Source organism: Anabrus simplex, chromosome 2, assembly GCF_040414725.1.
Source record: "Anabrus simplex isolate iqAnaSimp1 chromosome 2, ASM4041472v1, whole genome shotgun sequence".
NCBI classification, from domain to species: Eukaryota; Metazoa; Arthropoda; class Insecta; order Orthoptera; family Tettigoniidae; genus Anabrus; species Anabrus simplex.
Window position 1 is genome coordinate 422,954,719 of NC_090266.1, and position 26,720 is coordinate 422,981,438.

The 26,720-nt window shown below is 39.0% G+C and overlaps 1 protein-coding gene across 2 annotated transcripts in view; it reads right to left on the reverse strand.

The window, feature by feature from the left end:
* AhcyL1 (Adenosylhomocysteinase like 1) overlaps positions 1 to 26,720 on the reverse strand; it is a 472,277-nt gene that overhangs the window by 356,556 nt on the left and 89,001 nt on the right. Inside the window, exons 2-3 of one of the 2 annotated variants that reach the window (XM_067140831.2) lie at positions 21,787 to 21,831; positions 18,998 to 19,064 (exon numbers count right to left, since the gene is read on the reverse strand). In XM_067140831.2, the coding sequence (XP_066996932.1) occupies positions 18,998 to 19,042 (45 nt within the window). In that variant the 5' untranslated portion in view covers positions 19,043 to 19,064; positions 21,787 to 21,831. The remainder of the gene's footprint in view (positions 1 to 18,997; positions 19,065 to 21,786; positions 21,832 to 26,720) is intronic. The other variant, XM_067140830.2, reaches the window with a different exon arrangement.

Genomic DNA, 26,720 nt, shown 5'->3' on the forward strand with positions numbered 1-26,720 from the left:
CAGGCGGCGGTGATTTGGGGTAAGTGGAATGCACGCCGAAGGTCTGGCTCGGAGCTGTCCTTAAGTAACCGATTTCGAACTGTTCGTTGCATCACAATGGTGCCAACTCCTGCTCGAATTGCTGCCGGATACAGTGGTCCTCCCTCTCGGTGGTGCCATGGGGACGTCCGGAGCCCGGGCTTCTTGCGAGCATACCTTCTCGTGATCACTGCTGCCAGCATGCATGCACAGTAGAGTAATTCCTGCCAAGTCGTTCTGCAATACCGCGGAAGGAAAATCAACCTTCACGTCGTCCTATTATATGTCCTCGATGAACCTCAGTGAGCTGCTGATACTGGCCTCTTCATCGTCGTAAAGGCATTCTTTACCTACTCAGTCACTCCGTCCAATCTCACAGATAACTAACGCTCTTGCACAGTACAGCCCGTATTTAAAGCAAGCTTAATGTGCAAAGTCATGGGGTCGCTAGTAGCACCACACTAATGCGATTTGCAGGAAATCTGAATCAGTGTCATCTTTCAGATGTATAAACACGCCTACGAACGTTCATTAATCTAGCATAACCCCTTCTTGGTGTTTGAAGATTTTTTCCACCAATTTATTATTATAGAGCTAAAAGTACAATTCAAAGAAGCCGTAGGTAATAACTGGAGCATGAGGTTACGAAAAGTTACTGACAAACCAGCCGGTTGGACTCGCACCAATGACAGAGCATTACACCACTTCCCACTATTTGTTGGTGTAGCAAGAGAGAAGACTTACTACTGGAGCACTTCATTGATCCTTTGTTTAGTGAAGGGACTTTGAAGTCCCAACTTTTAAATCACTGCAGAAATTGTGCATTACCTGCAAACCTGAGGGGATTCTTCAGTCCTCTTTAGAAATAGATTCAGAATCTAGTGAGAGATGGCAGCCTCAATCACGCATTTGGTACAACAGCTATCTGGCTGATATGAATGACACTACACAGTAGTGGTGATGCCATTATGGTGAATGTTGGAGCAGCAAACAAAATTGATTTGTAATAGCATTTCTACTGCTCAAAAAATGTAAGTTCATATTTTTCCTCCCTTAAATGAATGCCTAAAATGACAAATTCTTCTGTATGAATTTGTTCATTATGTAGCTTTGTGGAATTTTGATGTTATAAAATACTGGGGAATTCCAAGTCCTGGCAGATACCAGAGATAACACAGAATGGTTGAGGTTATGTTCGGAAGTTACTAACTACATTAGTATCCATGTGTTACTGAACAGCCTAGTCATAGTAAACAGCATCAGCACCAACTGAAAAGTATTATTTAGCTGTAACAAAATCTCCAGTAAAAATCCTTTCTTACTTTTCAGCATTACGATCCTGCAGAAAATGCCTCAAAGAAACTGATATAGCATATGAGCTAGAAAATATACCTGAGGACATAGATGCTCCTAGTGAATTTTGTAATGATAATGAGGAGGCATTTTCTGTAGAGAACCATAATGCTGAAAAGTAAGAACGGACTTTTACTGCAGACTTCGTAACAATAGTAATCTATGTCTCTATGTAAACATTCAGCTGTCGAAACAAGGCTAAATAATTACGAGTACAGTTACTAATAATGTTAACAGTACTGTTAGTTCTACGCAGTGCTTTTTTTTTCTGGAAGAAATCTAACAGGTACTCACTCAATCCATCATACACAGAACACTGGAGTGCAATGCATGTTAATAAAAATAAAGACATGGTATTAGTCCTTTTTCCATTACAGTGGCGTTCATGGTCTACACTGTGTGTGTGTGTGTGTGTGTGTGTGTGTGTGTGTGTGTGTGTGTGTGTGTGTGTGTGTGTGTGTGTGTGTGTGTGTGTGTGTGTAAAGTGCGCGCGCACAGAGGTCCCAAAGAAAGGGAAATGCTGCTGATGATATTTACAAGTGGTAGTGGTGACACTGAAATTTTCTTTTCAACCAGGAATTCACGGTAAATTGTAAGAACTTGTCTGTCTTGAATTCTTAATTGCCTACACGAATTTTGTACTTCAACTTCACCAAAAGTTACATTTTTCAAACATTATCTGGCCAACATTCAGGATGCAATACTTTTCTTCACTCTGGTATTGGCATCTCTTCTTTTATTTACAAACGGTTTTCCACCCATAGTCTTAAGCTGTGATAGAACATTTCAGGATCAAGTGAGGCATTGGCAGCTCTCTTCTCCACGGTAATTCCAAGGAAATTCAAATTCTTAGATGCACTTTGAGCTTCACGATAGTAAGACGCACTATCAAATTTCCTATCTTCAAACACGATAATCTGCCTGGATATCACTTTATGGGCCTTATAAAGAGTCATAATGCATGCTTGTAAATCAACGCTGAGTTCTGATAACTCTTGAAGAGCATCACACAATAAGGAAAAGATCAAGAATAAAATCAACATTTGGAATTTTTTTAAGGGGAGACCATCATACATAACTTTCACTCTTATCCCTGTTCTCATCCTGTTTTGCTCTTTCCATAGTTTTCCCAAACTGCAGAAACACTTCTGTAATTTGAAGCTATCCAATGTGATGCAGTTGCTGATCCACATCGTCAGAAATATTTCTCGCTTCTCTGGCATTTTCAGGTGACTGGTGATAAAATGTATAATGTTTGTCAAGAACTGACTTAATCTGTGAAGGAAAGTTCTTTGTAACTTCATCTACAACAGAGATTTCAAGTCTATAGTTTGCAGTGCCAAAACAAGACATGTGGATATTGCTCCTGAATCTTAGTTATTAACACTTTCTTTGTCCCTAAAATCACAGCAATTATATCACATGCTAGTGCAATAAGGTTTTCTGTCAAAAATTCTTGAGAGAAGCCCAATTCATCATCATCATCATCATCTGTTTACCCTCCAGGGTCGACTTTTCCCTCGGACACAGCGAGGGATCCCACCTCTACCGCCTCAAGGGCAGTGTCCCGGAGCTTCAGACTCTTGGTCGGGGATACAACTGGGGAGAATGACCAGTACCTCGCTCAGGCGGCCTCACCTGCTATGCTGAACAGGGGCCTTGTGGAGGGATGGGAAGATTGGAAGGGATAGGCAAGGAAGAGGGAAGGAGGTGGCCGTGGCCTTATGTTAGGTACCATCCCGGCATTCGCCTGGAGGAGAAGTGGGGAAACCACGGAAAACCACTTCCAGGATGGCTGAGATGGGAATCTAACCCACCTCTACTCATTTGACCTCCCGAGGCTGAGTGGACCCCGTTCCAGCCCTCATACCACTTTTCAAATTTCGTGGCAGAGCCGGGAATCGAACCCAGGCCTCCGGGGGTGGCAGCTAATCACGCTAACCGCTACACCACAGAGGCGGACCAGCCACAGAGGCGGACAGCCCAATTCATTCAAAACATTAATCGGACATTGAAAAATACCTTGGGCAGATAAATTTTCCAACTTAATATCAATAAAATAGATTTGTATGTTCGTCCATATCAGAGAGCACACTACTACTAGTACTACTACTACTACTGCCCCCACACCTACCTGTGGGGTCGCGGGTGCCCTCTTATGGCCGGGTGCCCTTCCTAACGCCAATCCTATGGAGGGATGTAATCACTATTTAGTGTTTCTGTGGTGGTTGATAGTGTGGTGCATTGTCTGAATAAGAAGGTGAGATTGTTGGGACAGACAGAAACACTCAGTCCCCCAAACCAGAGGAATTACCAAACCAGAGGAATTAACCAGAAGTGATTAAAATCCCCAAGCCGACTGGGAATCAAACTCGAGACCCTCTGAACTGAAAGGCAGAACAATGACCATTCGGCCAAGAATAGGACCGTATCAGGAAGCACTGTCTTTACATATATTATTAAAATAATGCTATTTGTTTTACGTCACACTAACTACTCTTTTACGGTTTTCGGAGACGCCGAGGTGCCGGAATTTAGTCCCGCAGGAGTTCTATTTACGTGCCAGTAAATCTACCGACATGAGGCTGGCGTATTTGAGCACCCTCAAATACCACCGGACTGAGCCAGGATCGAACCTGCCACGTTGGGGTCAGAAGGCCAGCGCCTCAACCGTCTGAGCCACTCAGCCCGGCACATATATTATTAAAGATGATAATTGGCTAATAGAAGTGCTCAAATTAATTAGTAAAGAAATCTTGCAATTAGATTGCATAATTTTCTTCATTAGGGTTTTCTTCATTTCAGCTCCAACAGGCTTAACTATGTTGATACACGCATTGGTTGAATTCAGCCCATGTCACTTCCATTCACTTCTTGGAGATGAATTCAGATTCAAAATCACTGAATGCCTGATTTTTCTTTGCAATTTTATAGGTTGTTCTGAAGATTTTAGAGGTTATCTCTCTGTCATGTTCAAAAGTGTAGCAGCTTTTCCCGTCTACATGAAAATAATAGTAATAAAACAATGAAAATAGAAAAATACAAAATTAAAAACAAATTTAACATCAAAATCATACTGCGTCAACTTTAAACTTACAGGTCTAACAAACGACAACTACAGAAGGATTGTGGAACATGGAAGAAACCCTAATGAGGAACAAAGATGGAACTCTCTAAACTAACCCTGACGATCAACTGAAGCGATGGCAGGAACATTTTTCTGCAGTTCTAAACTGCTCCATGGAAGATCAGTCAGATGTGGGAGGAGGAGGAGAAGAAGATGAGAGTCAGTCTGACCCAAGGATTAAAACCTGCATTCCAGCAGTAGAGGAAATCAAGAAGGCATTGAGAGAGCTGCATAATGACAAGGCAGCAGGAGTCTACAACATTCCATCAGAAGTCTTGACGATTGATATGGACACCATTGCCAATATATTGCAGCCTCTATTCAAGAAGGTATGGGTTACTAGAGAAATGCTGACAGACTGGAGATGTGAGTTGTAGTTGGGAAAAAAGGGGGGTACATCAAATTGTAACAACTGGAGGGGCATTACATTTGTAACGTACTCTTACGAATCTACAGTATCTATTACTTTTATTTTCTACCTGTTCATCTTCTCCACCCACCATCGTCACCTGCTTCCTGCTACTACATATATATTTTATTCATATGCCGTGCTATTGCTCGCCTGCCTGCATCATACGCCAACTGCATGGTCTCTCTACATACTGTGCACCGCTCGCTCGAGCTGCTTCTACGCTGCGTCATCAGCCACATCACTGAACTTTATTGATGTTTCCTGCTAGTGCATCAACCTTCCTTCTGTCCGCCTATAAATGGGCCTAGCACGGCCCGCTTTAACTAGTCTGGCATCGACTGTGGACTCGAGTGGAGGGAGCTCCAACTCGCACAGACTTTGATACTATTCCATCTATGTGGACATATCTAACAGCTTGAGGACTGGGTGAGCAAAATAAGAACTTCTGTGCTATATTCATGCAGGAACTCTATTCTTCCTGATTGCCCTTCAGGCACTGTCAACTTATATAAATTTACTGCCTTGTGGTAGTCAGTGATTCGTTCTACATTTTTTTTTTGGAACTTAACCTTCCGGTCCCATCAAAGATAACATGGACGTGTTATTTATGTCAAGGTGTGGATAAGAATTTTACAGCCATTTTTCCTCTAACCAAAATTTATTGCACTCTACTTTAGTGCAGTTTTGGCATTTAAGCAGCTCTATTTCCCCCTTTTCTTCCCTCCTCTCTCTGCGAATTCCCACTGATCATATAGTTTTTTTAAATATTCTTGTTCTATGTATGTGTATTAACATTTGAAAACACCCTGGAGGTGTAGTTTTTATTGTGGCCTGTTAATGTTGCATTTATGGATAATGAATGTTTAATTTCTTTAACGATTGTTACTCTTGTTGTACTATAGTACGTGTGTTTCATTGGTGGGATAATCTTATGAATTTAATTCAACACGAATCTAGTCATGGTGTTTTAGAAGTCTCTTTCAGAAAAGAACACTTTTCATGCCTTACAAAACTATTTTGCTGAAATTCTATAAAAATTTCAATTGTAAAAGATTGTTTTCATCTTGTTGTCCCTTAATAATGGAAAACAAAATATATTTGTTCAAAAGTGGTTGTTTAAAGTGTTGGGTGGACTCAGGATATCTTATTCATAAGTTAGAAGTAACAGACATGAAAGTAGCAAGAATGATTGCTGGTACAAACAGGTGGGAACAATGGCAGGATGGTACTCGGAATGAGGAGATAAAGGCTAATTTAGGAATGAACTCTATGGATGAAGCTGTACACATAAACCGGCTTCAGTGGTGGGGTCATGTGAGGCGAATGGAGGAGGATAGGCTACCTAGGAGAATAATGGACTCTGTTATGGAGGGTAAGAGAAGTAGAGGGAGACCAAGACGACGATGGTTAGACTAGGTTTTTAACGATTTAAAGATAAGAGGTATAGAACTAAATGAGGCCACAACACTAGTTGCAAATCGAGGATCCTGGCGACGTTTAGTAAATTCTCAGAGGCTTGCAGACTGAACGCTGAAAGGCATAACAGTCTATAATGATACTGTATGTATGTATGTATGTATGTATGTACGTACGTACGTACGTACGTACGTACTACGTACGTACGTATGAAAGTGGTTGTGTAAAAGAAATTGCCTGCTCTTTCACTGAATTCCAGTCTTTCCCCTCTGCTTCCCCCGCCCCCTCTCCCATTTGTTAACTACTACAGATACCTCTCACCTTTCCAGCATCGCTTCCCTTATTCTGATCTTATCTCTAAGTTTTGTCATTTTGATTCCTAAGATTACAAGTTTGTAGGTATTCTGGATTTACATATGACTGTCTCTGAAGCTTTAATGCAGAACTATGTTGATGGCAATCTATCAAATTATGTTTGAACCTTGGACTTCTGCCGCCTGTTGGATTTTACACGATCCTGCAAAAGGTAGCAACAAGGTCCTTTTTTCCAAAAAGGTAACCGAGTATTCAATACACAAGGGAGTCTGTTTTTTTTTCTTTCTTTGATTTATCTCTATTCAACACTTGCATAATACCTCCAATACATACAGACAACCGTTACACATTTCTCTTAATCCCTAGCAAAGTCTTCACCAGGATTCTGCTGAACAGAATTCAAGAGTATGTTAACTCCGACAAGAACAGGCAGGCTTTCGTATGAATCGCTCGTGCATAGACCAAATAAACACTTTGAGGATAATTCTGGAGCAGTGTGCCAAATGGCCATCTTGCTTCTATGCAGTGTTCACTGACATTGAGAAAGATTTTCAACTCCATCAACAGAGAAGCCATGTGGAAGGAAGTGAAGCATTACAGAGTGCCAGCACAAATTGTCGATCTTGTTCAAGAAACGTACTGTGATAACACATGTAGAGTCATTCAAGGAGGTCGTATATCCCAACCTATATCTGTATGTTCAGGAGTTCGTCAAGAGTGTATCCTGTCGCCAACTAAGTTCTTGGTTGTGATCGACGCGATAATGTGGAACGTGACTGGAAATGTGAAATGTGGTATCTTTTTTTTTTTTTTTTTTGCTAGTTGCTTTACGTCGCACCGACACAGATAGGTCTTATGACGACGATGAGACAGGAAAGGGCTAGGAGTGGGAAGGAAGCGGCCGTGGCCTTAATTAAGGTACAGCCCCAGCATTTGCCTGGTGTGAAAAATGGGAAACCACGGAAAACCATTTTCAGGACTGCCGACAGTGGGGTTCGAACCTACTATCTCCCGAATACTGGATACTGGCCGCACTTAAACGACTGCAGCTATCGAGCTCGGTAATGTGGTATCTAATGGGGATTAGTGAACAGGCTTGAAGATCTGGAATGTGCTGAGCTACACGGGGAAATGCAAGCAAAGCTCGAAGATTTGGCAGAGGAAGGGAAAAAGGTGGGACTAATGACCGACTCAAAGAAGACCACAGCCCTAAGAATAACACCAACAAATTAAACCCATTTGTTTTCAATGGTGAATCTATCAAGGATGTGGATAGCTTCACTTACTTGGGCAGTGCAGTTACCAAAGATGGGGAAGCTGCACAAGATGTCTCACAGCGCATTCAAAAAGCAAATGGTGCCATTTTTCAGCTCTATCCTGTGTGCAAGAACAACAGAGTATCTATCAGGCCCACACTCTGCATCTTCCGAAGTAATGTCAAGTCTGTTCTATTATATTGGTCCAAGACATGGAAAGTGACTGGGGTAATTACACGTAAGTAGCAGACCTTTGTTAACTAATCATGGTTTGCGAAGGATTCTTAACATCTACTGGCCGGAAGTAATCTCCAACCATGAACTCTGGAGTAGGACAGGAGAGAACGAGATGGCCATACAGATAAAGCGGTGGATATGGAAATGGATCGGGCATACACTGAGGAAGAGGAACGAAGCAACAGAGAGCAGCACTGGACTGGATCCTGCATGGTAAAAGGAAGAGAGAGAGAGACCCAAACAAACGTGGCAAAGATCTGTTCACATGGCAGAAGGCAAGACCTGGAGTGGGTAAAGAGGCTGGCTGTCAACAGGACCAGATGGAGATGCTTTGTTGATGCCCTATGTTCCATGAGGAACAATAGGAATTAAGTCAAGTCACTAACTGAACATGTGGTAGTGTTTTCATATCAAACAATTTTTCTCAAGAAAGAAAATTATGTTTTAGACAACAACAAGAAAGATCTGTTGAGATTATATGTGATTTTTAACGTAGATATCTAATGAGTCACATTTATTTTAAGGATGTATGTGTTCTGCATTTAAGTACCTCCTCACAGATTTTGACATGTTATCACTGAAGAAGAGAATAAGTCTATTTTTTGAAACAGGTAAGATAGTAGTATTAATTACATTAGTAAGCAGTACATTCTAATTGTATAATCAATTGTATTGGCAGGCAGACCATTATTAGCCCTGTTTCTCACAGGTTGATGAACAAAACTGCAAAATCTAAATCTCAAAGCATCGTACAAAATAATACTCCTTTTAACAATATAGTGTAGTTTGAACATGCAGTACAAACGTTACACTTTAGTGACAAGTTAACACTCATCTAGTACAACAGCAGGACTAAGACCAATTCACCTATCAAAAGAACACTTTATGGACAGTGATAGAACTGTGATATGTTTTCTATATTAAATTTTTTATAGACTATTTTAATTAGTGCTATTTTATAGATTTTGAGTTTTATACACGACCCAGACGTGGGTCAAAGCAAGTACTAATTTTAATGTATAAAATGTAAGATTCTAATTTTACAACTGTAAATCTTTGTGTATTGATTGGGTGGAACATACTACCTTTTAAATTAGTTACTATATTAATTGTCACAAGGTTTGTATAACAGATAAGGTGTTGCGTACAACAGGAACTTCAGTAACATCATATGACAAATTCTCTGAAATTTTGCTCACAGAACCAACATCATGAAAGAACATCATGCACCAAAAATCAAGTAACAAGGGAACAGTACGAAGTTGGACGGCGAATTTCAAATTGATTTTTACATATTCGCGAAGGTATTTTTAAGCTGAAACAGGTTGACGTGTCCGCCCCCAGTTCGAGCTCAGGACTCACTCTTCCGAGGATCGAACCCGTGTCCGGGAACGTAGGAGGAATGGTGTCGCTGAGACGTGCGTTGATATTATGGGGAAATTATGAGCTAATATATTTATGTGATGGCAGTGAGGCCAAAGTATTATAATAATAATGGGAGAAAGATTTAAGGTAAAATTAAGAACCACATAGGTCTTAAGAATTGAAGGGACACAAAATGTAGAAGCAACAAGTTGTGCAATTAAGGAGAATGGCTTGGTCGAAGGAGGGTGAGTCATCAAGCAGGAAACTGCACCCTGCTAAATGTGCGTAGTATCCAGAAAAGGTGGAAAATAAGTGAACGGAAAGAGGCGTTTTCGTTTTGGTGTGACTGTGGACAGTTACCATAGGAAGAGAAATTCGATGGCCTTCTAGAAGAAGGGCGTAACGTACAGAGGGTATAAAACAGGGATACACACCCTAGTCAAGGCTTTTTGGCGGAAGCTTTGTCAGTGAGGTCTCCGATAATAATAATAATAATAATAATAATAATAATAATAATAATAATAATAATAATAAGGTCCAAGTTTGGACTTAGAATATTCAATACGGTACTTCGACCACGCCAAGTCTTCTATATTCTAATATTCGAGCTTGAAGAGAAGTTGTAAATACTGTATATAATTATATATATTCATCAGTCTACAATTAAAGGTGGTTTTGGGAAGCAGAGGACTTCGTCTCTTTCACACGTAGCGAATCACCCAGGCCCATTGAAGTAAACATCCCTACCGCTCGGGAAAACAATCTGATTATTCGTCACTACTCATCGTGGCAAAACCTGTGTCACGACAAGGTAGTGGAGGTCTAATTTTTTGCTGGTTCTTTTCATGGGGGCATTTGGGAGCTCAAAGTTGGCGGTGCTCGCCCTGAATTGTACAGTACATGCCGCCACATGTCAGCGCTCACACCGAGCGGCTGTCTTGCCTCGCCTCTCCTCTCCACTCGTTCGGTTCTCCACTATCCCCCACTACATACGGCTGCCTATAGTTGTGTACACGGGATGGTGGGTTTAAAGGTCTGCACACAGCAACGCAGGAAGCGGGAGCAAAAGCTACAATCCCGCGGTCGCTGCTAAGTTCGTTCTTGTCTAACACCGGAACGGAAAACAGTGTCTGATGAGGAAGTGCTTCTGCTTCTAGCTGTTGCTGAGGATGATGACCTCAAGTTCGTATATTATTATTATTATTATTATTATTATTATTATTATTACTACTACTACTTTCTTTAGCTTATCACAGTCATTTCTGTGACCCTAGGTTGTCCAGCAATAAAACTGCTTTAAGACAGACTCTTCTTTCCCCAAAAAATTTTTTGTTTCAGGCACAAAATCAAACGCGCGTGATCTCAGTAGAGGGGAACCACAGTGCGATGTGTCAGGAATAAGCAGGGAATGAAGTGCAGTAGAGAACTCATTTTACATTTGGAAAAGAAAAATTAAAATAAGGCTCGCATTTAACGGGGCCTTGGATTCTACTGCATGTATTTTTCTTTCAGATTTATGGCACCTGGAGATTCCTATTCTACAATTAGTCACAGTTCTGCAAGATGTTTGCCAAGCTATTTGTGACAATGCAAGGAATATACGTGCCAGACCATCTACTGAAACATGGATAGAATAAGCTCAAGTATTTTAGACAGCGTGACGATTTCCAAACTGTATTGGTATTATCGATGGAAAGCACGTTACTATAAAATATCTGAGGGACAGTGGATCAAAATATTTTTTTACCTGAAGAAATTCTCTATTGTGTTTTTATCAATTGTTGGTCCAGATTACAAGTTCCTATGTGTGGATATTGGAGGGCACGGAAGAAACAGTGATGATGGTATTTTCCAGAACTCTGAAATGGGACAACGATTAGAAGCGGCTGCTCTTGGTGTTATAAGTAACTAATGCCATATCTGTTCCGTATTGAAGATAACAATAAGTAAAATTCTTTCAAGAATAAAATTTACTGTGTCCACCTATTCAATACAATTATAGTCTGTAGTGATTAAATCCTACATGAATTACATATAAGTGGTATGTTTCGAGCTGTCAGTGGAGAGATGGCATGGGAGGACATCAGTAGACGAATAAGTCTGAGTGGTGTCTTGAAGTAGGAAAGATAACAATATGAAGATAAAGTTGTAATTCAAGAGGACAAATTGGGGCAAATATTCGTTTATAGGAAGGGGAGTTACGGATTGGAATAACTTACCAAGGGAAATGTTCAACCATTTTCCAATTTCTTTGCGATCATTTAAGAAAAGGCTAGGAAAACAACAGATAGGGAATCTGCCACCTGAGCGACTGCCCTAAATGCAGATCAGTAGTGACTTGATTTATACTAATTAGGTACATGTTTCGCCCTAGTTTTGGGCATCTTCAGCCTAATAATAATTATTTTAAGGTCAAGTCCTTCAACCAATTAAACATTAGAAAAAATACAATGGTCTTGTGCTTAAATTTTTTTTTTTTACAAAAAGTTGTGCTTAGGTGATATTTACATAGATTTAAAAATGTGTACATTAATTAAAACCCAGAATTTGTGACAAGGAAGCAATTAAATTATCATACAATGACTAGAAATTGTCCGAAGCGTAAATTGGAACTTCTCCAACGGTATGGATGAATTATTAGGTTGATAGTTTATACAAATGTGTTCACATTGACTAGAAATTGACCAAAGCGTAAATTGGAACCTCTCCAACTGTATGGATGAATCATTAGGTGGATAGTTTATACAAATGTGTTCATTCAAAGGTGGTTATGATACCTATGTCGTAAGTATACAGCTACAAAACCGGAACCGTGGTGTAATGTCGATCTTGTTGGGCTTGGATACCCCATTAGAAAGAAGCGTGGTTGGATGGTATTATTTTAGAGGTTAAAAACGTGTATGCTGGAACATGTCAATATCATTCATTAGTCAGGTGCTCATCTGATTAAATGTGTTTTTGAAATTTGCTCCATTCTTGTCGGGTTAATGTTCCCGTTGGTAGATTGTTCTACCCTTGGGAGGATTTATGAGTATTGTCTGTAAATGAATAAGAGAAAAAAGGATTTAGAATGATGAATGTAGAGCCCACATAATAGTTGTAAAGATGAAAGTGTAATACCCCATAAATGTGGACGAACATACTTGTCCAGTCAGATGTTAGCTGGATCCACTTGTTCCGGTTGTGTCTGAATTATTATTATTATTATTATTATTATTATTTATTTTCCTTAAATTGTACATGTACAATTTAGGGGTGGTAGATGGAGAAAGGGCAAGCCCCACATACACAGAAGTGCCTCCATCTCCACATGTGTACATAACCTCTACTGAATATTTACATATAAACTTATGTAGACAATTTTAAATTTACATATTTACACTCCAAACACTGTACCCTTAGAATAATAATTATCTTGATTTATCCTGAAAATATTAGAGTAAGAAGACTCAGCCATTTATACTCTCACTCATACCCCTGTACACCCAATCCCACTCCCACACATGCACGCATACACATTCGACTAACCTTGTTATTTCTAGTGAAGTACTGATGCGGTAACGGAGGGGTGGAGCGTAGAGGGGAAAGGGGAGTGAGTTTTAACTTGTGCGCCTGCGTTATTGCTTGAGAGGCGTTACTCGAATTGGATTGGGCGGGCCCAGCATTAGGCGTGGTAATTGGAACGAATGCGTGCTGAGACTGAAACATACTGGGGACTTAATTCTGATTTACAGCCTGGATTAACCTGGGAGTTGCCTCATTTAACAGATTTTTGTTATCTATGACGTTGTTAAGATTATTATTTTTATTATAAGTTTGCTCCAAATAAATATACAAGTTTTCCGTCTCACTCAATAATTTCCCCTTACCTAGGCTTCTAATGATCGTCAAATCTTTCTCCATTGAGATGAATTTATGTCCCGTTTCACTCATATGCTGGCTCATGGCTGAATACTTGTGATGTATGGAAACACTGTAATGTTCCAGATACCTTGTGTAAAAGCTTCTCCCTGTTTGACCGAGATACGTGAACCCATACTGTGTACACTTTAACCTATAAACACCAGATCTTGAGTAAACATTATTATTGACCTTATTGTGGTTGAAGAATATGTTCTGATTATTATTTACTGTCCTGAAGACTATGTTGACGTTGTGTTTTTTTAAAACATTAGTGATCTGATGAATGATGATGCTTGTTGTTTTAAGGGGCCTAACATCGAAGGTCATCGGCCCCTAATGGAACGAAATGAATGACATGAGACATGAAGTTAAAATTTTAAAAAGTATCCACTGACTAGAGTTAAAAAAGAATGGTGATGAAGAAAAATGAGGGTGAGATTAAAACATTCAGTGGATCTAATACGCAATGCCTTATGTTCTATTAAAATAAGAGAAAATACAGGAAAACGAAGGAATAAGGCATTGCCCAGTAGTACAGATATTAACACATAATTTACGTTAGACGTTAAAATAACACATTAAAATGCGCAACACAAACTAAAATGAAGTCAATGAGATAAAAGCGCAACTGACATAAACAACACTAGGACAAAGGACATCACACACGATAAAACAGACCGCTATCGCTCATAAAGCGGATGACGAGGTCTGCTGACTGCTCGTCATCTCGCAAGATAAGGGAGATTGTACTCGGAAGGTTAAGACTACGGCGCAGATCGACCAGGTCCACATACTCCGTAAGGATGTGTACCACGGTAAGATGGTCGCCGCAGGTACACACCGGAGGGGGTTCTCCTCTCAGTAGATGGGAGTGCGTCAAGATACCGTGGCCGATCCGAAGGCGACATAATACCACGGCTTCCCTCCGCGAAGCCCGAAGGGAAGTCCTCCATACCTTCGTTGTTCCTTTTATCGCTCTCAGCTTATTGGGAAGTGGGATGGCCTGCCACTCCATCTCCCAATGAGACATAACCAGATGTCTCAGCTGAGAGCGAATATCACTTGCTGGAACCTTGAAAGGCAACGGGGGCAGTGTAACTGCCTCCTAGGCAGCCTGATCTGCTAACTCGTGATCTGATGAATAGCCAGGCTGTTATATGTAAATGTGGCGTAGCTATTTTTCTTAGATTTCTCTGGGACTAGGTTGGAAGATAGCCTAATTTTGATCTTATTAATCAACCAACTGATATTTATTTTAAAGCCATTGAACTGAGCTGTCTTATATAATTCAGTTCTCTATTTCCAAATTTTTTGGCGAAAGAAGAATTTTTAGTGCCCTATGTGTTAGACTATGATAGGCAGCTAATTTTTGGGTCTTAGGATGCAAGGATGAATCTTTAATAGTTATAGTTATTTATTAGTTATTTAATAGTTTTAACAGAAATTCGAAAGTGTTATTCAAGCACGTAACTGTTAAATCTAAAAAATTTAAAGAATTTTTGACCTCATCTTCTTTGGTAAATTTGATATTAGGGTCTATTTTGTTTAGTGAAACTAATATATTGTCACTATTAGTAATGTCTTTATTGATGACCACGAAAGTATTGTCAACAAATCTGAGCCATAAACAAATACCCTTTATTTGTGAAATAATTTTTGTATGTTCTATAGAAATCCACGTAAATATCCACTAGCATGCCAGAAAGAGGGTCTCCCATCCCTAGGCCCTTCTGCTGATAGTATTTTCCATTAAAGGAGAAGTAATTATTACTTAGAATTGAATAGGTTGAACTTTTCCTGAATTCCAATTGTTTTTCAGTCTGTCAAAACTTCACCGTTATACGTTAAGTCAAAACGAATTGGACTCCACTACAACAAAGAATATATCTACCTCGAGGGCTGGATGTTTTTGCTTTTCTTGATACAGATCTTCATTTACATACATTACACTAGAAACCACCACAAAAACAGCCAATAGTGAATATGTCCCTCCACACATGGTTGGCACGAGAAAAGGCATCCGGCCATAAAAATGGACTAAAGCCACACAAAGTGCCCATCCCAGGTAACTGGGAAAAAGGTTGAGAATCAGAAGATTATTTTGTATTTTCCCTTGAAGTACCAAGACTTTTTTTAATACAGAATTTTCTTTTTTTTTTTTTTGCTAGTTGTTTTACGTCGCACCGACACAGATAGGTCTTACGGCGACGATGGGACAGGAAAGAGCTAGGAGTGGGAAGGAAGCGGCCGTGGCCTTAAGGTACAGCCCCAGCATTTGCCTGGTGTGAAAATGGGAAACCACGGAAAACCATTTTCAGGGCTGCCGACAGTGGGGTTCGAACCTACTATCTCCCGAATACTGGATACTGGCCGCACTTAAGCGACTGCAGCTATCGAGCTCGGTGAATTTTCTTTAAGTCGCACCGATACAGATAGGTCTTATAGCGACGATGGGATGGATCAGAAATGGCTCGGAGTGGGAAGGAAGCGGCCGTGGCCGTAACGGTACAGCCCCAGCATTTTCCTGGTGTGAAAATGGGAAACCACGGAAAACTACGTTCGGGGCCGTCGACAGTGGGGCTCAAAACATCTCCCAGATGCAAGCTCACAGCTACATGCCCCTAACCGCACTGCCAACTCGCCCGGTGAAGCACCATGACTAAACTAGATGCACTGCTTTTATTTCTACCCACCAGAGCTTGTTTTGAAGTGTCCAAGACTCAGAGTCACAAGCCTTTATCACTAACGTTGCGCCCAACTCTTCTTGCTTCAATGAAATGAGCATATAATTTTTCATACAGTAACTTTCAAACGTTCAAAAGGACTTGGCAATGATGTCGCCAAACGGAACTTAATTCAGACATGGGGGGAAATAAAGCTTCTTCCTGCCCCCTTTGATAAGCCACATAGATACAGCTTATCTTTTATAATCTGTTCCAACACTGGCATTTTCTATTTTTCTCTGGACTACACACACAGCTGGAATTCGTGGACTTGCAAGGTGACTACATTAGCGTATTATTAGATTGAGATTCAAACCTGAGAATCGCACCCAGACCATAACACTGCTGGCATTTGGAAGGTTGGTTTCACTTTTCACTGATGACTATGAGGTATTATTTTCAATACCACCATCATCTTCCTGTATGTCTAGACATAAGAAAACCTGCAAGATTATTTTCCATAAATTCAATCACATACTGACCCACTTCCCTTTATTTTGCATGATTTTTCCTGAAACAATAATATCTTGATCATGTCAATAATGCAATGCAAACTTCAACACATTTACAGATTCATAGTTTCTTTCTCAAAAGAGCACATCATAACTAACAGATCTGGAGAATGAACCTAAAATCAGGGGTATGAGAGAAGGGGTGATAAACAGGAAAGAGAGCTCACAAGTATGGTGATTCACACAGCTTAAGTAAAATTCTTTCAAGAATAAAATTACTGTGTGCACCTATTCAATACAATTATATTTTGTAGTGATTAAATCCTACATGAATTATAAACACTAGTTAGGAACATGTTTCGCCCTAATTTTGGGCATCTTCAGCCTAATACCAATCTTAAGGTCAAGTCTTAAATCTATTAAGCATTGGAACTTAATACTAAATACAATGGTCTTATGCTAAACATCTTTTTTACAAAAGTTGTGCTTTAGGAGATATTTACATAGTTTACAATATGTACATTAATTAAAAGCCAGAATTTGTGAACAAGGAAGCAACTAAATTATTTTATTTTACAATGACTAGATAACGTCCAAAATGTAAAATGGACTTCTCCACTGTATGGATGAAAGTTTATGCAAATGTGTTCATATTGACTAGAGACTGATCACGGTGTGAATTGGGGTTTCTCCAACTGTATGGATGAACATCGCTTTTAATTAACGTACATATTGTAAACTATGTAAATATCTCCTAAAGCACAACTTTTGTAAAAAAAAAAATTTAGCATAAGACCATTGTATTTAGTATTAAGTTTCAATGTTTAATAGATTTAAGACTTGACCTTAAGATTAGTATTAGGATGAGGATGCCCAAAATTAGGGCGAAACATGTTCCTAACTAGTGTTTATAATTCATGTAGGATTTAATCACTATAAAATATAATTGTATTAGGTAGACACGGTAATTTTATTCTTGAAAGAATTTTACTTATTGTATCTTCAATACGGAACAAAATGAGATTAGTTACTTGTCACACAGCTTATGCACTGTGTGTGCGACACTTTACAAGGGCTGTTCAAGCCAACTGATACAACTGTGTGCTTCTTATCAAGCGTTTTTCCACATATTCCAATGATTTTTGGAAACTTTCAGTTAAACCTTGCATCTAAATTTTAGTACCTGACTATTTCATAGTACATAGATTATATCAGCATAATTTCAATTAAGTTGTGAGGTGATCTCACTGAAGCTTCCCTTGTTGGAGAGGGTTTCTGAATCCCAACAATAAGGCTGGCTATGTACTATCCCAAGGCATCTGTCATTTCACAACTGATATCCAGGTAAGAGTTCTGAATATCACTTCAAATATATGCTAGGATATCCCATTAACACTCAAAATAATTCTTTCAAAGTGCAGATTCATCTGGAATCGGTCTATTGGAATACTTTTCAAGAAAAGGACAATATTCTAGAATATGAAGTCTGTTCCACTGAATGTTTGCAGCAATCACTGCCTGGCACATATCTTTTTAAAAACCTAAGTTTTTGAACCTGACTGTCCCATTCGCATTGTGAGTACTTGCATAGAACACACGTTTAATGCTCTTGTGCAATGCACTGCGTAAGTGCTGGTCAAGTTGTGGCCTCATGTAACACACTATAGTTTTGTTACAAACCTGGTACATTACCACTTCCTCATCCAACATGAAGTGTCCATCAATACTACATCACAATCTTAGTTCTACCACAAGTCTATCTGCAAATGCCATTTTTGAATAAGTCCACTTCACATACCAGACTAAACAAAACACTAATGTACACTCATCAGCAACCACAACATAACTTCTCAGTTGGCATGTGAGGATGCAGCCCGGAAAGTCAATGCGCCATTTTCACAGAGACAGGAAAAAACTACCGGCCTTAGCCAACGCTGCCATGCAGGTGGACTGGAAAAATGTTTTGCTTTGTTTATCATTAAATTTCTAAAATGCTGTGTAATTAGGATTCAAGATATTTGGGAAAAATCTAGGTTATACTCAAATACTTGCTCGAGATCATTTGGTAAAGATTTTGTTTAATTAATGTATCATTATCCATTCCACAGAGCCAGGAAAGTTGTGATACTTAACAATAATATTATTGTAATGTTACGTACTCGCCACTCCATCTGCCAACATCATGCTGCATTGCCTCCTATTATGCCACACAAACCGGATCTACCTCTGGCCTCGTGTGAACTAATCACGTGACTCTTCTGACTGGCTTGTTGCTGAAGTCGTCACCTAGAAACTTCACCAGCACCTGGAGAGATCTCGTATGTTCCATGTGCTGTTCACTGGTTCAGTAAAAGTGTTCATCTGCCCTCCCCATAGCCTGCGTTGAACACAGGTATTTAAGCCTAGCCATACGAACTTACCTCTGAGTAGCATTCCATCTGCTGGTGAGATGTGGACTTTGCCATGCCGGGATATGAACTCAGCAATCTGGAGAAGTCATAATGAAGATGAAAATAAAGTCCTTTAAATTTCATTTTATTATTTTTATTACTATATTATATTATATTATTATTATTATTATATTATTATTATTCTTATTATTACTACTCTAAATGTTTTCATTCCTCCCTTGAAGGGGAAGGCAGGCCTCTTAGACGGTGATGCTGTCCTCCAAGCCAGGAGATTTGTTACGGTGAAGAGGTACTCAGAGGAGGTGAGGGGGTTTGTGGCCGTGGCCTGTACTAGGAACTATCCCGGCATTAGGGTTAGTGCAAAAGAATACAGAACCATGGTAAACCATTCTCAGGACAGCCACTGTGGGGACAAGCCCCTTTCTGTCTCTCAAATACAGAGGCAGAGAGACACAGTACAGCCATGTCCACCCCCTTCTGCTCGGTTGGTCAGTCAGAGTGCAGAGCTGTAGGACCATGGACCAGCCACTGCCGACGTTTCATTTATCTCAAACTTCTTGGATAAAGACTTTTAATTAATGTGTACAGAGTCTATAAACTTTCATTTCCCTCTTCAGCAACAGGGATTAAGTGCAATCTACCTGTATACTTTGATGGGTGTGTGATAATTATTCTCACCAATTCTGTAAGAAACTATGAAATTCCAACGAATTCATAAGTTTTAAAGTTACAATATATATTCTTGGATAAGAGTGGACATTCTCAAAGTTTGTGATAGAAATTGTTATTCCCTTACCTGGTGAGGTGATCCCCAAGCTTTGTTTGTACTTCTATATGGAGCAGGGATTGTTATTTTGAGAAAATGTTAAGACTAATTCTAGTTATGTTTTAGGTAAGGTCATTGTGAACTTTTCCTTTTTCCCTTTTTTGTGTTCTAGTCAAATCTTTGCTTGCTAGGTTATCAACAATTATTTATGGTTTCCCATTTCAGTAACTCATATTCTTATCCCAATGATGAAGAATTTAATTAACGAAAATTGTAGTCATTATTTTTGGTACCTTTCTTTATTACTACAAGTTCACTTCCTATCTACTGTATTAATCTGGGTAAACACATTGCTATTTCCTTTGCATGTGGAGGGAAAAGAAACCCACTGAAAGCCTGGTGTATGGAGTCGCTTCCAACTCTGTACTGGAAACTTGTGTTCTTTGCTAAGGATTTGTCATTTTTCCTCTTGTGAAGTATACTTCTGCATTAATTTTATTATAGTTATTTCCTTTCCCATTTGAAGGCTGTGGTCATATGAGTAATTGTTGGTTATAGTGCTTTAATGTGCTCAGTATCCTGTTCTTCCTTATGTTAAGTCTAAATGAGTACAGGTTATTTTGTTCTACTCCTAGCCTCATTAGTTTACAAAGTTCACCCTTGTGCGACTTATCCCTTAAATCATGCATTGCAATTTATCATTGATAGAATCTGGTCTGAGAATCTAGACAAGTGTATTCTAATTATACTGCCCTACTGGCAAGATCAAGTCATTTGCATATTTAATTCATTTCCTTTACCCTCCTCAGAAACCTCACCCTACCCAGCACGTTGACACCTTCTCACTGTTCGCATCCAATACTTTGAAATAACTCTGCTCGAATCTATTACTTCATAAGTCACTCCTGTAACATAACGATGATGTAATCCCAATAAACTGTTACACGGTAGTAGAGCGTGGTTTCGATATTATGATCCACCTTAACATCTGTATAACCTGATAAGGTAGATTCAGAAGTAGTAGGACTTTGAACTTGAGTGTCAAGAGATTGTTGCAAATATATGGCTGATAAAGAAAGGTTTCCAAGTAAAAAGTCAGGAGTATCTTCAAGTTTTTACGTCTTTCTTCTTTTCTTTTCTTCTTAAGTGATTAAACACTAGTTTATTCAACAGGTTCTCATCTGTACTTCTTTCATGAGGCCTACAGGGATCAATACCACGCATGGAGGTCGGCAGCATGTGAAGAAAAGGGGGTCTATACAACATATGGAGGCCGTGTCAAAAGGTTAACAGTCAGATGTAACATACTTAGAAACTTTATTTCCATTACATAAAAAATCATACAGTAAAACCTTGGGTTGAGAGCAACTTAATTTGCAAGCGTTTTGCAAGACTAGGAAAAATATTTTAAAAACTTTACTACAGCAATGGGCACCATGAAGAAAGAAGCTGAACAGGAAGGGAGTAAGAAGGAGATGTTTACGATGAAATTTAAGGAAACAACAAGAAGTACGAACAAAGTGCGCGTGTGCCCGATATTGCAATATTTTACAAGTCTGCATCAACATCAACTATTTGCACAATATTAAACAAAAGGAAAGAACTAAAGGGTCTGGACAGCGTGAAAGGAATCATGAGAGTATAAGAGCAATAGTCACGTGTTCTAGAAGATGCAGGGAAGTTTCTTCTCATGCAGATTATTTTATATAAATACATATTTTTAGGTCATTGAACGAATCATCTGTTTTTTAATAATTTATTGTGGAAAAATTTGCTTTGATATCAGAGTGCTTTGGATTACAAGCATGTTTGCAGAACGAATTATTCTCTGACTCCAAGGCTTTATTGTAAGTGAATGAAAGGTATGAACCTGTCTTTTCTAATGTATGCTATCAAAACAGCATTTACAGTTTTGCACAGACATTCAGTACAGAGCACGGAATGGATAAAAACTACAGAAGGGTTTTGTAATAATGGATATGTATTTGGAAATTTATCTCACAGTATATTCAGATTAGGTTATAATACATACCAATTTTCCTCTAGTTCCCACGAAAGCGTTTGATATTTCAAGCGTCTGGAACAGGATAGAAAAGCTCAATAAATATAAATTACACAGATTCAAATGTTATACTTATAATTTCACATTATATGAAGTAGATGTGGCAGTTGTTTTGCCATCCCACAAAATAACGAGTATTTGGAAACAAAATAGAATAAAAAGTAATGTTCTGAAAATGAATGTTCCAAAAAATATTACCTTCAAGAGATACACATCTAGTTTTAACGGACAAGTTAATCTATTTAAATTTCACACAATGAAGTGATTCACACTCTCCCCTTCATACATCAAATTATATGTAAAAGAAACAAAAAAACAACACTATTTTCATCCAGTTTTGACAATGTTTTTACTTATAAGCTATAAATTTAATTTTTGATCCGTATTGAAGTGCAATTATAAGAATAATACATCAATACATCAAGTAAGTGATATGAAATGTCGTATGGCTTTTAGTGCCGGGATATCCCAGGACGGGTTCGGCTCGCCAGGTGCAGGTCTTTCTATACGACGCCTGTACGCGACCTGCGCATCGTGATGAGGATGAAATGATGATGAATACAATACATACACCCAGCCCCGTGCCATTGGAATTAACCAATTAAGGTTAAAATCCCAAACCCGGCCGGGAATCGAACCCGGGACCCTCTGAACCAGTACACTGACCGTTCAGCCAACGAGTCGGACGTCAAGTAAATTATATTACGTAAGTCTTGGGATTAGTTTCAGCCACTTAGTGGCCATCTTCAGCCTAATAAAAATTAAATTATGTGATGACTAAAACATATGTATACCAAGACAAAGACAATGTTGTAGGAATAATTAAACATTAAAATATATATAATAATAATTAAGGTTATGATCTTGTCACAATACAATGTCTTTAAGTTGACTGAGGACCTCAGGCAAAGAAGTAAATCTGGAAATGATAGCCAGAATTAGGAATGAATAAATAAGGTAGAATTACCAGTAGTGAGCCATTTAAGGACATTCAATGAGTTATCTCTAAAACTTACGTGAATTCAAAGAAGCCATTTTCTTCTCCCTTAATTTATTCTAATAATCAAACTTTTTTTTTTGAAAAATTTTGCTCATACTGTATGGATGCAAAATTTTGAAGAAGGAAGCTATTATTCTGTGATGACATTGCTGGCTCTCTCACAGACTTTGGTCCTTTGGATCCACACAATATCAGTTTCTTGATCTTTTGAGAACACAGTACTTGGGCGTTTCTGTGTTGCCAATTTGGCCCCTTCTTTCATTTTCCTTTGCAAAGTTGCTCTCGGAATGCAATGCATTTTGGCAACTGCGCGAACACTCGTTCCTTTCTCAACATCAGCTATTGCTTTTTTATTTGATCTTCGGTGTAGCTTTGCTTTTTTCTTTCCTCCATTGTCCTAAAATTTAATTAAATGAGCATGTTAACAAACTAATCTATGTTGCCTCATACTGGACCACTAATGCCCCAATAGTGATCCACAGTGGCCCACTACTGGTTCTGATCATAATACTGCATAATGAATTATAAAGAAAGTATTGTCAGAACATAAACTGAAAACTAAACGTTCTATCATAGAACACACTTGTGTTCTAACAGTGGGCCACCTAGGCCCAGTACCGCAACAATCGAAAAAATGATTACCCTAAAGTGGACCACCCCATCAAATTGATATTCTGCTTATTTTATGTTTTTTCTTTGTAATGTAGGGAATATTAAATACATAATGAATAGGAAAACAGCATTTCAGTATGTAATCAAATGTATGCTTGGAGAAATGAAAAGTCAAACAAATGCTTACCTCTTAAGAATTCTGCAAGAAGAACCAGTGAAGAAGATAGTAAAATAACACCACTTAAGACAAACACCCGTACAGCTCGAACACTAGCAGTTACCTGATGCCTGCTCTATGTCAGCCAGCTCACACTGTATTGCACAATGTTATGCAATCTTGACCTTGAACTTTGTCTTCAGTTTTTCAAAACTGACGGCTCATTACTAGTGCAGGGCCCACTATAGGTACTCCTACCTTATACAGAAAAGAAATTAAAAAGGAGAAAAATGATTCATGAGACTCACCTCTAATGTCTGATGTACAACAGTAAACTCCAAACACACACTGTATACATAATGGATTAAGGCCATTCCAGTGTAGGGAAAGCAATAAAACGTTTACCCAGTGAGGTAATCTACAAAAACACCTGCTTGTTCATAATGGAGAAAGATCATCTCAGCGTCAGGAATGCAATTAAACGTTCACTCAAAGCTTGTCTCTCAAGCAACACATAATACATAATGGAGAGGCCTCTTTATTAAACATGTGGAGTTAACTGATGGACTGTGCTAATAGTGCTATTGTTTATTTTAAATATGTGCAGTAACTGATGGATTGTGCTACTGGTGCTACTGTTTATTTTAAATGTGTGTCAAACAACAACACCTCGGCGGTGCTCGCATCAACTATGACATTTCAGCCCGTTTCCCTTTTCTACATATATGAGCAACGTCTAGAGCTTACATACTCAAACTATGCTGTGCAGTCCCTTTATGTTAATGTCATTTGATTCATTTAGTTTAGTCATAAATTGCTACCAATGAATTTATTTAGAAACCTTCAGACTCTTGTTTAGTCTGTATCAATATTAAGGATATCTAGTTGTACAAGAAGACTAACCATATTATTTTCGATCATTCAATACTATGCACCATAACCGGCTACAACCACCATGGTCAAATTCTCAACACAAACTACCACAGGGTCCTCGAAGATCAGTGAAATTAGTAGGCCTATTAGCACTGAATGTACTGATAATAACCGAACTCCGTGTCCCCATTGCGGAAAGCTATATCTCGGGGTCAATACACATGTCGGACTCGTCCTGAGGCGTACAAAGTATTGCATCCAGACAGCCGGATAGCAGTCACGTTCTGCAACCATCCACCAGAAGTTTAGAATGTGAACAGATACCAGACACACAACCTCAAGATGTAGACCCAATGCATGAACACGGACCCATGCATCAGTATAAAGAAGGCCTTACACAATGGAATACACGCTTTTATAACGGGATTACACTTGATTTTGACACAGCCGTAAACAGACTTGCTGAATTCCTGTCCAAATCAATAAACCTTCTTCCAGGCCCGAAACACCCCACCACAAAATACTAATAATAATAATAATGTTATTTGCTTTACATCCCACTAACTACTTTTTAAGGTCTTCGGAGACGCCGAGGTGCCGGAATTTAGCCAAGCAGGAGTTCTTTTACGTGCCGGTAAATCTACCGACACGGGGCTGTCGTATTTGAGCACCTTCAAATACCACCGGACTGAGCCAGGATCGAACCTGCCAAGTTGGGGTTAGAAGGCCAGCGCCTTAACCGTCTGAGCCACTCAGCCCGGCCCACAAAATACTTTGAAGCTAGGAAGGCTAAACGTGATGCTCTGATTCAAAGATCCTACAAGAATCAATCTAACCCAGAATGCGTGACCAAAAGGGAACGAGAGCAGAGGCACAGTAAATACAGATATGAAGAAATGCAGTTTCTCTATTACAAGGAAAGGAGAAAAGCTATAAGGAAAGTTCTTAACCAACAAATGCCAACTTGTAATTTAAGTGTTCAAGATATTGATGACCATTCAGATGGAGTTATGCATCAGTAGACTAAGCCCCATTTGACGAAAATTGAGATTTTTAGCACTATCTTGTAGAGGAAGCTTGAACTACCTATAGTAAATTCCCCACTGCATTACAAGAGGGCATTAGTTGTCAGTTAACTGAAAACCTAAGCAACACAGCAGGAATCAGTTAAACTGTAAATTGCATCAGTAGAATATGCAAAGTTCCAGTTTGCAACGTTAGACCAAGCGCCACATTCCTCACTTTGCATCACGGATGACAGCGAGAGAGCCCGCATTTTCAATAGTGATAAATTATTGCGGTGGCGATACATTGAGTGGTTTATCAAGTGATGAAGTTCAGCGATGTACCAAGTACTTCTGAAAGTAAGGGAAAGGACAATGCTATTAATGCAGCATGCTAACAAGGTTACGTCGGAGAATCATTCTTTAAAAGAACATTCTAAGGTTAGTATCAAAATGTGATTGTTGTACGGTATCTAATACGGTAACAATATTTTTGTATCGATATATATGACTTTAGATCTGATCTTCGAGGATCTAATTAAGAAGGATAAGCCCACGTACATGGCATTCGTAGATCTAGAAAAGGCTTTCCATAATGTTGATTGGACCAAGCTATTTAAGATTCTGAAGGTGATTGGGATCAGATACTGAGAACGAAAAATTATTTACAATCTGTATAAAAATCAGTCCGCAGTGGAAAGAATCGAGGGCTTTGAAAAAGAAGCAGCAATCCAGAAAGGAGTGAGGCAAGGCTGCAGTTTGTCCCCCCTCCTTTTCAATGTTTACATAGAACAGGCAGTAAAGGAAATCAAAGAGGAGTTTGGAAAGGGAATCACAATCCAAGGAGAGGAAATCAAAACCTTGAGATTTGCCGATGATATTGTTATTTTATCTGAGACTGCAGAAGATCTCGAGAAGCTCCTCTAAATGTATGGACGGAGTCTTGGGTAAGGAACACAAGATGAAAATAAATAAGTCCAAAACAAAAGTAATGGAGTGCAGTTGAACGAAGGCAGGTGATGCAGGAAATATTAGATTAGGAAATGAAGTCTTAAAGGAAGTAGATGAATATTGTTACTTGGGTAGTAAAATAACTAACTATGGCAGAAGTAAGGAGGACATAAAATGCAGACTAGCACAAACAAGGAAGAGCATTCATAAGAAAAGAAATTTGCTCACTTCAAACATTGATATAGGAATTAGAAAGATGTTTCTGAAGACTTTCATCTGGAGCATGGCATTGTATGGAAGTGAAACA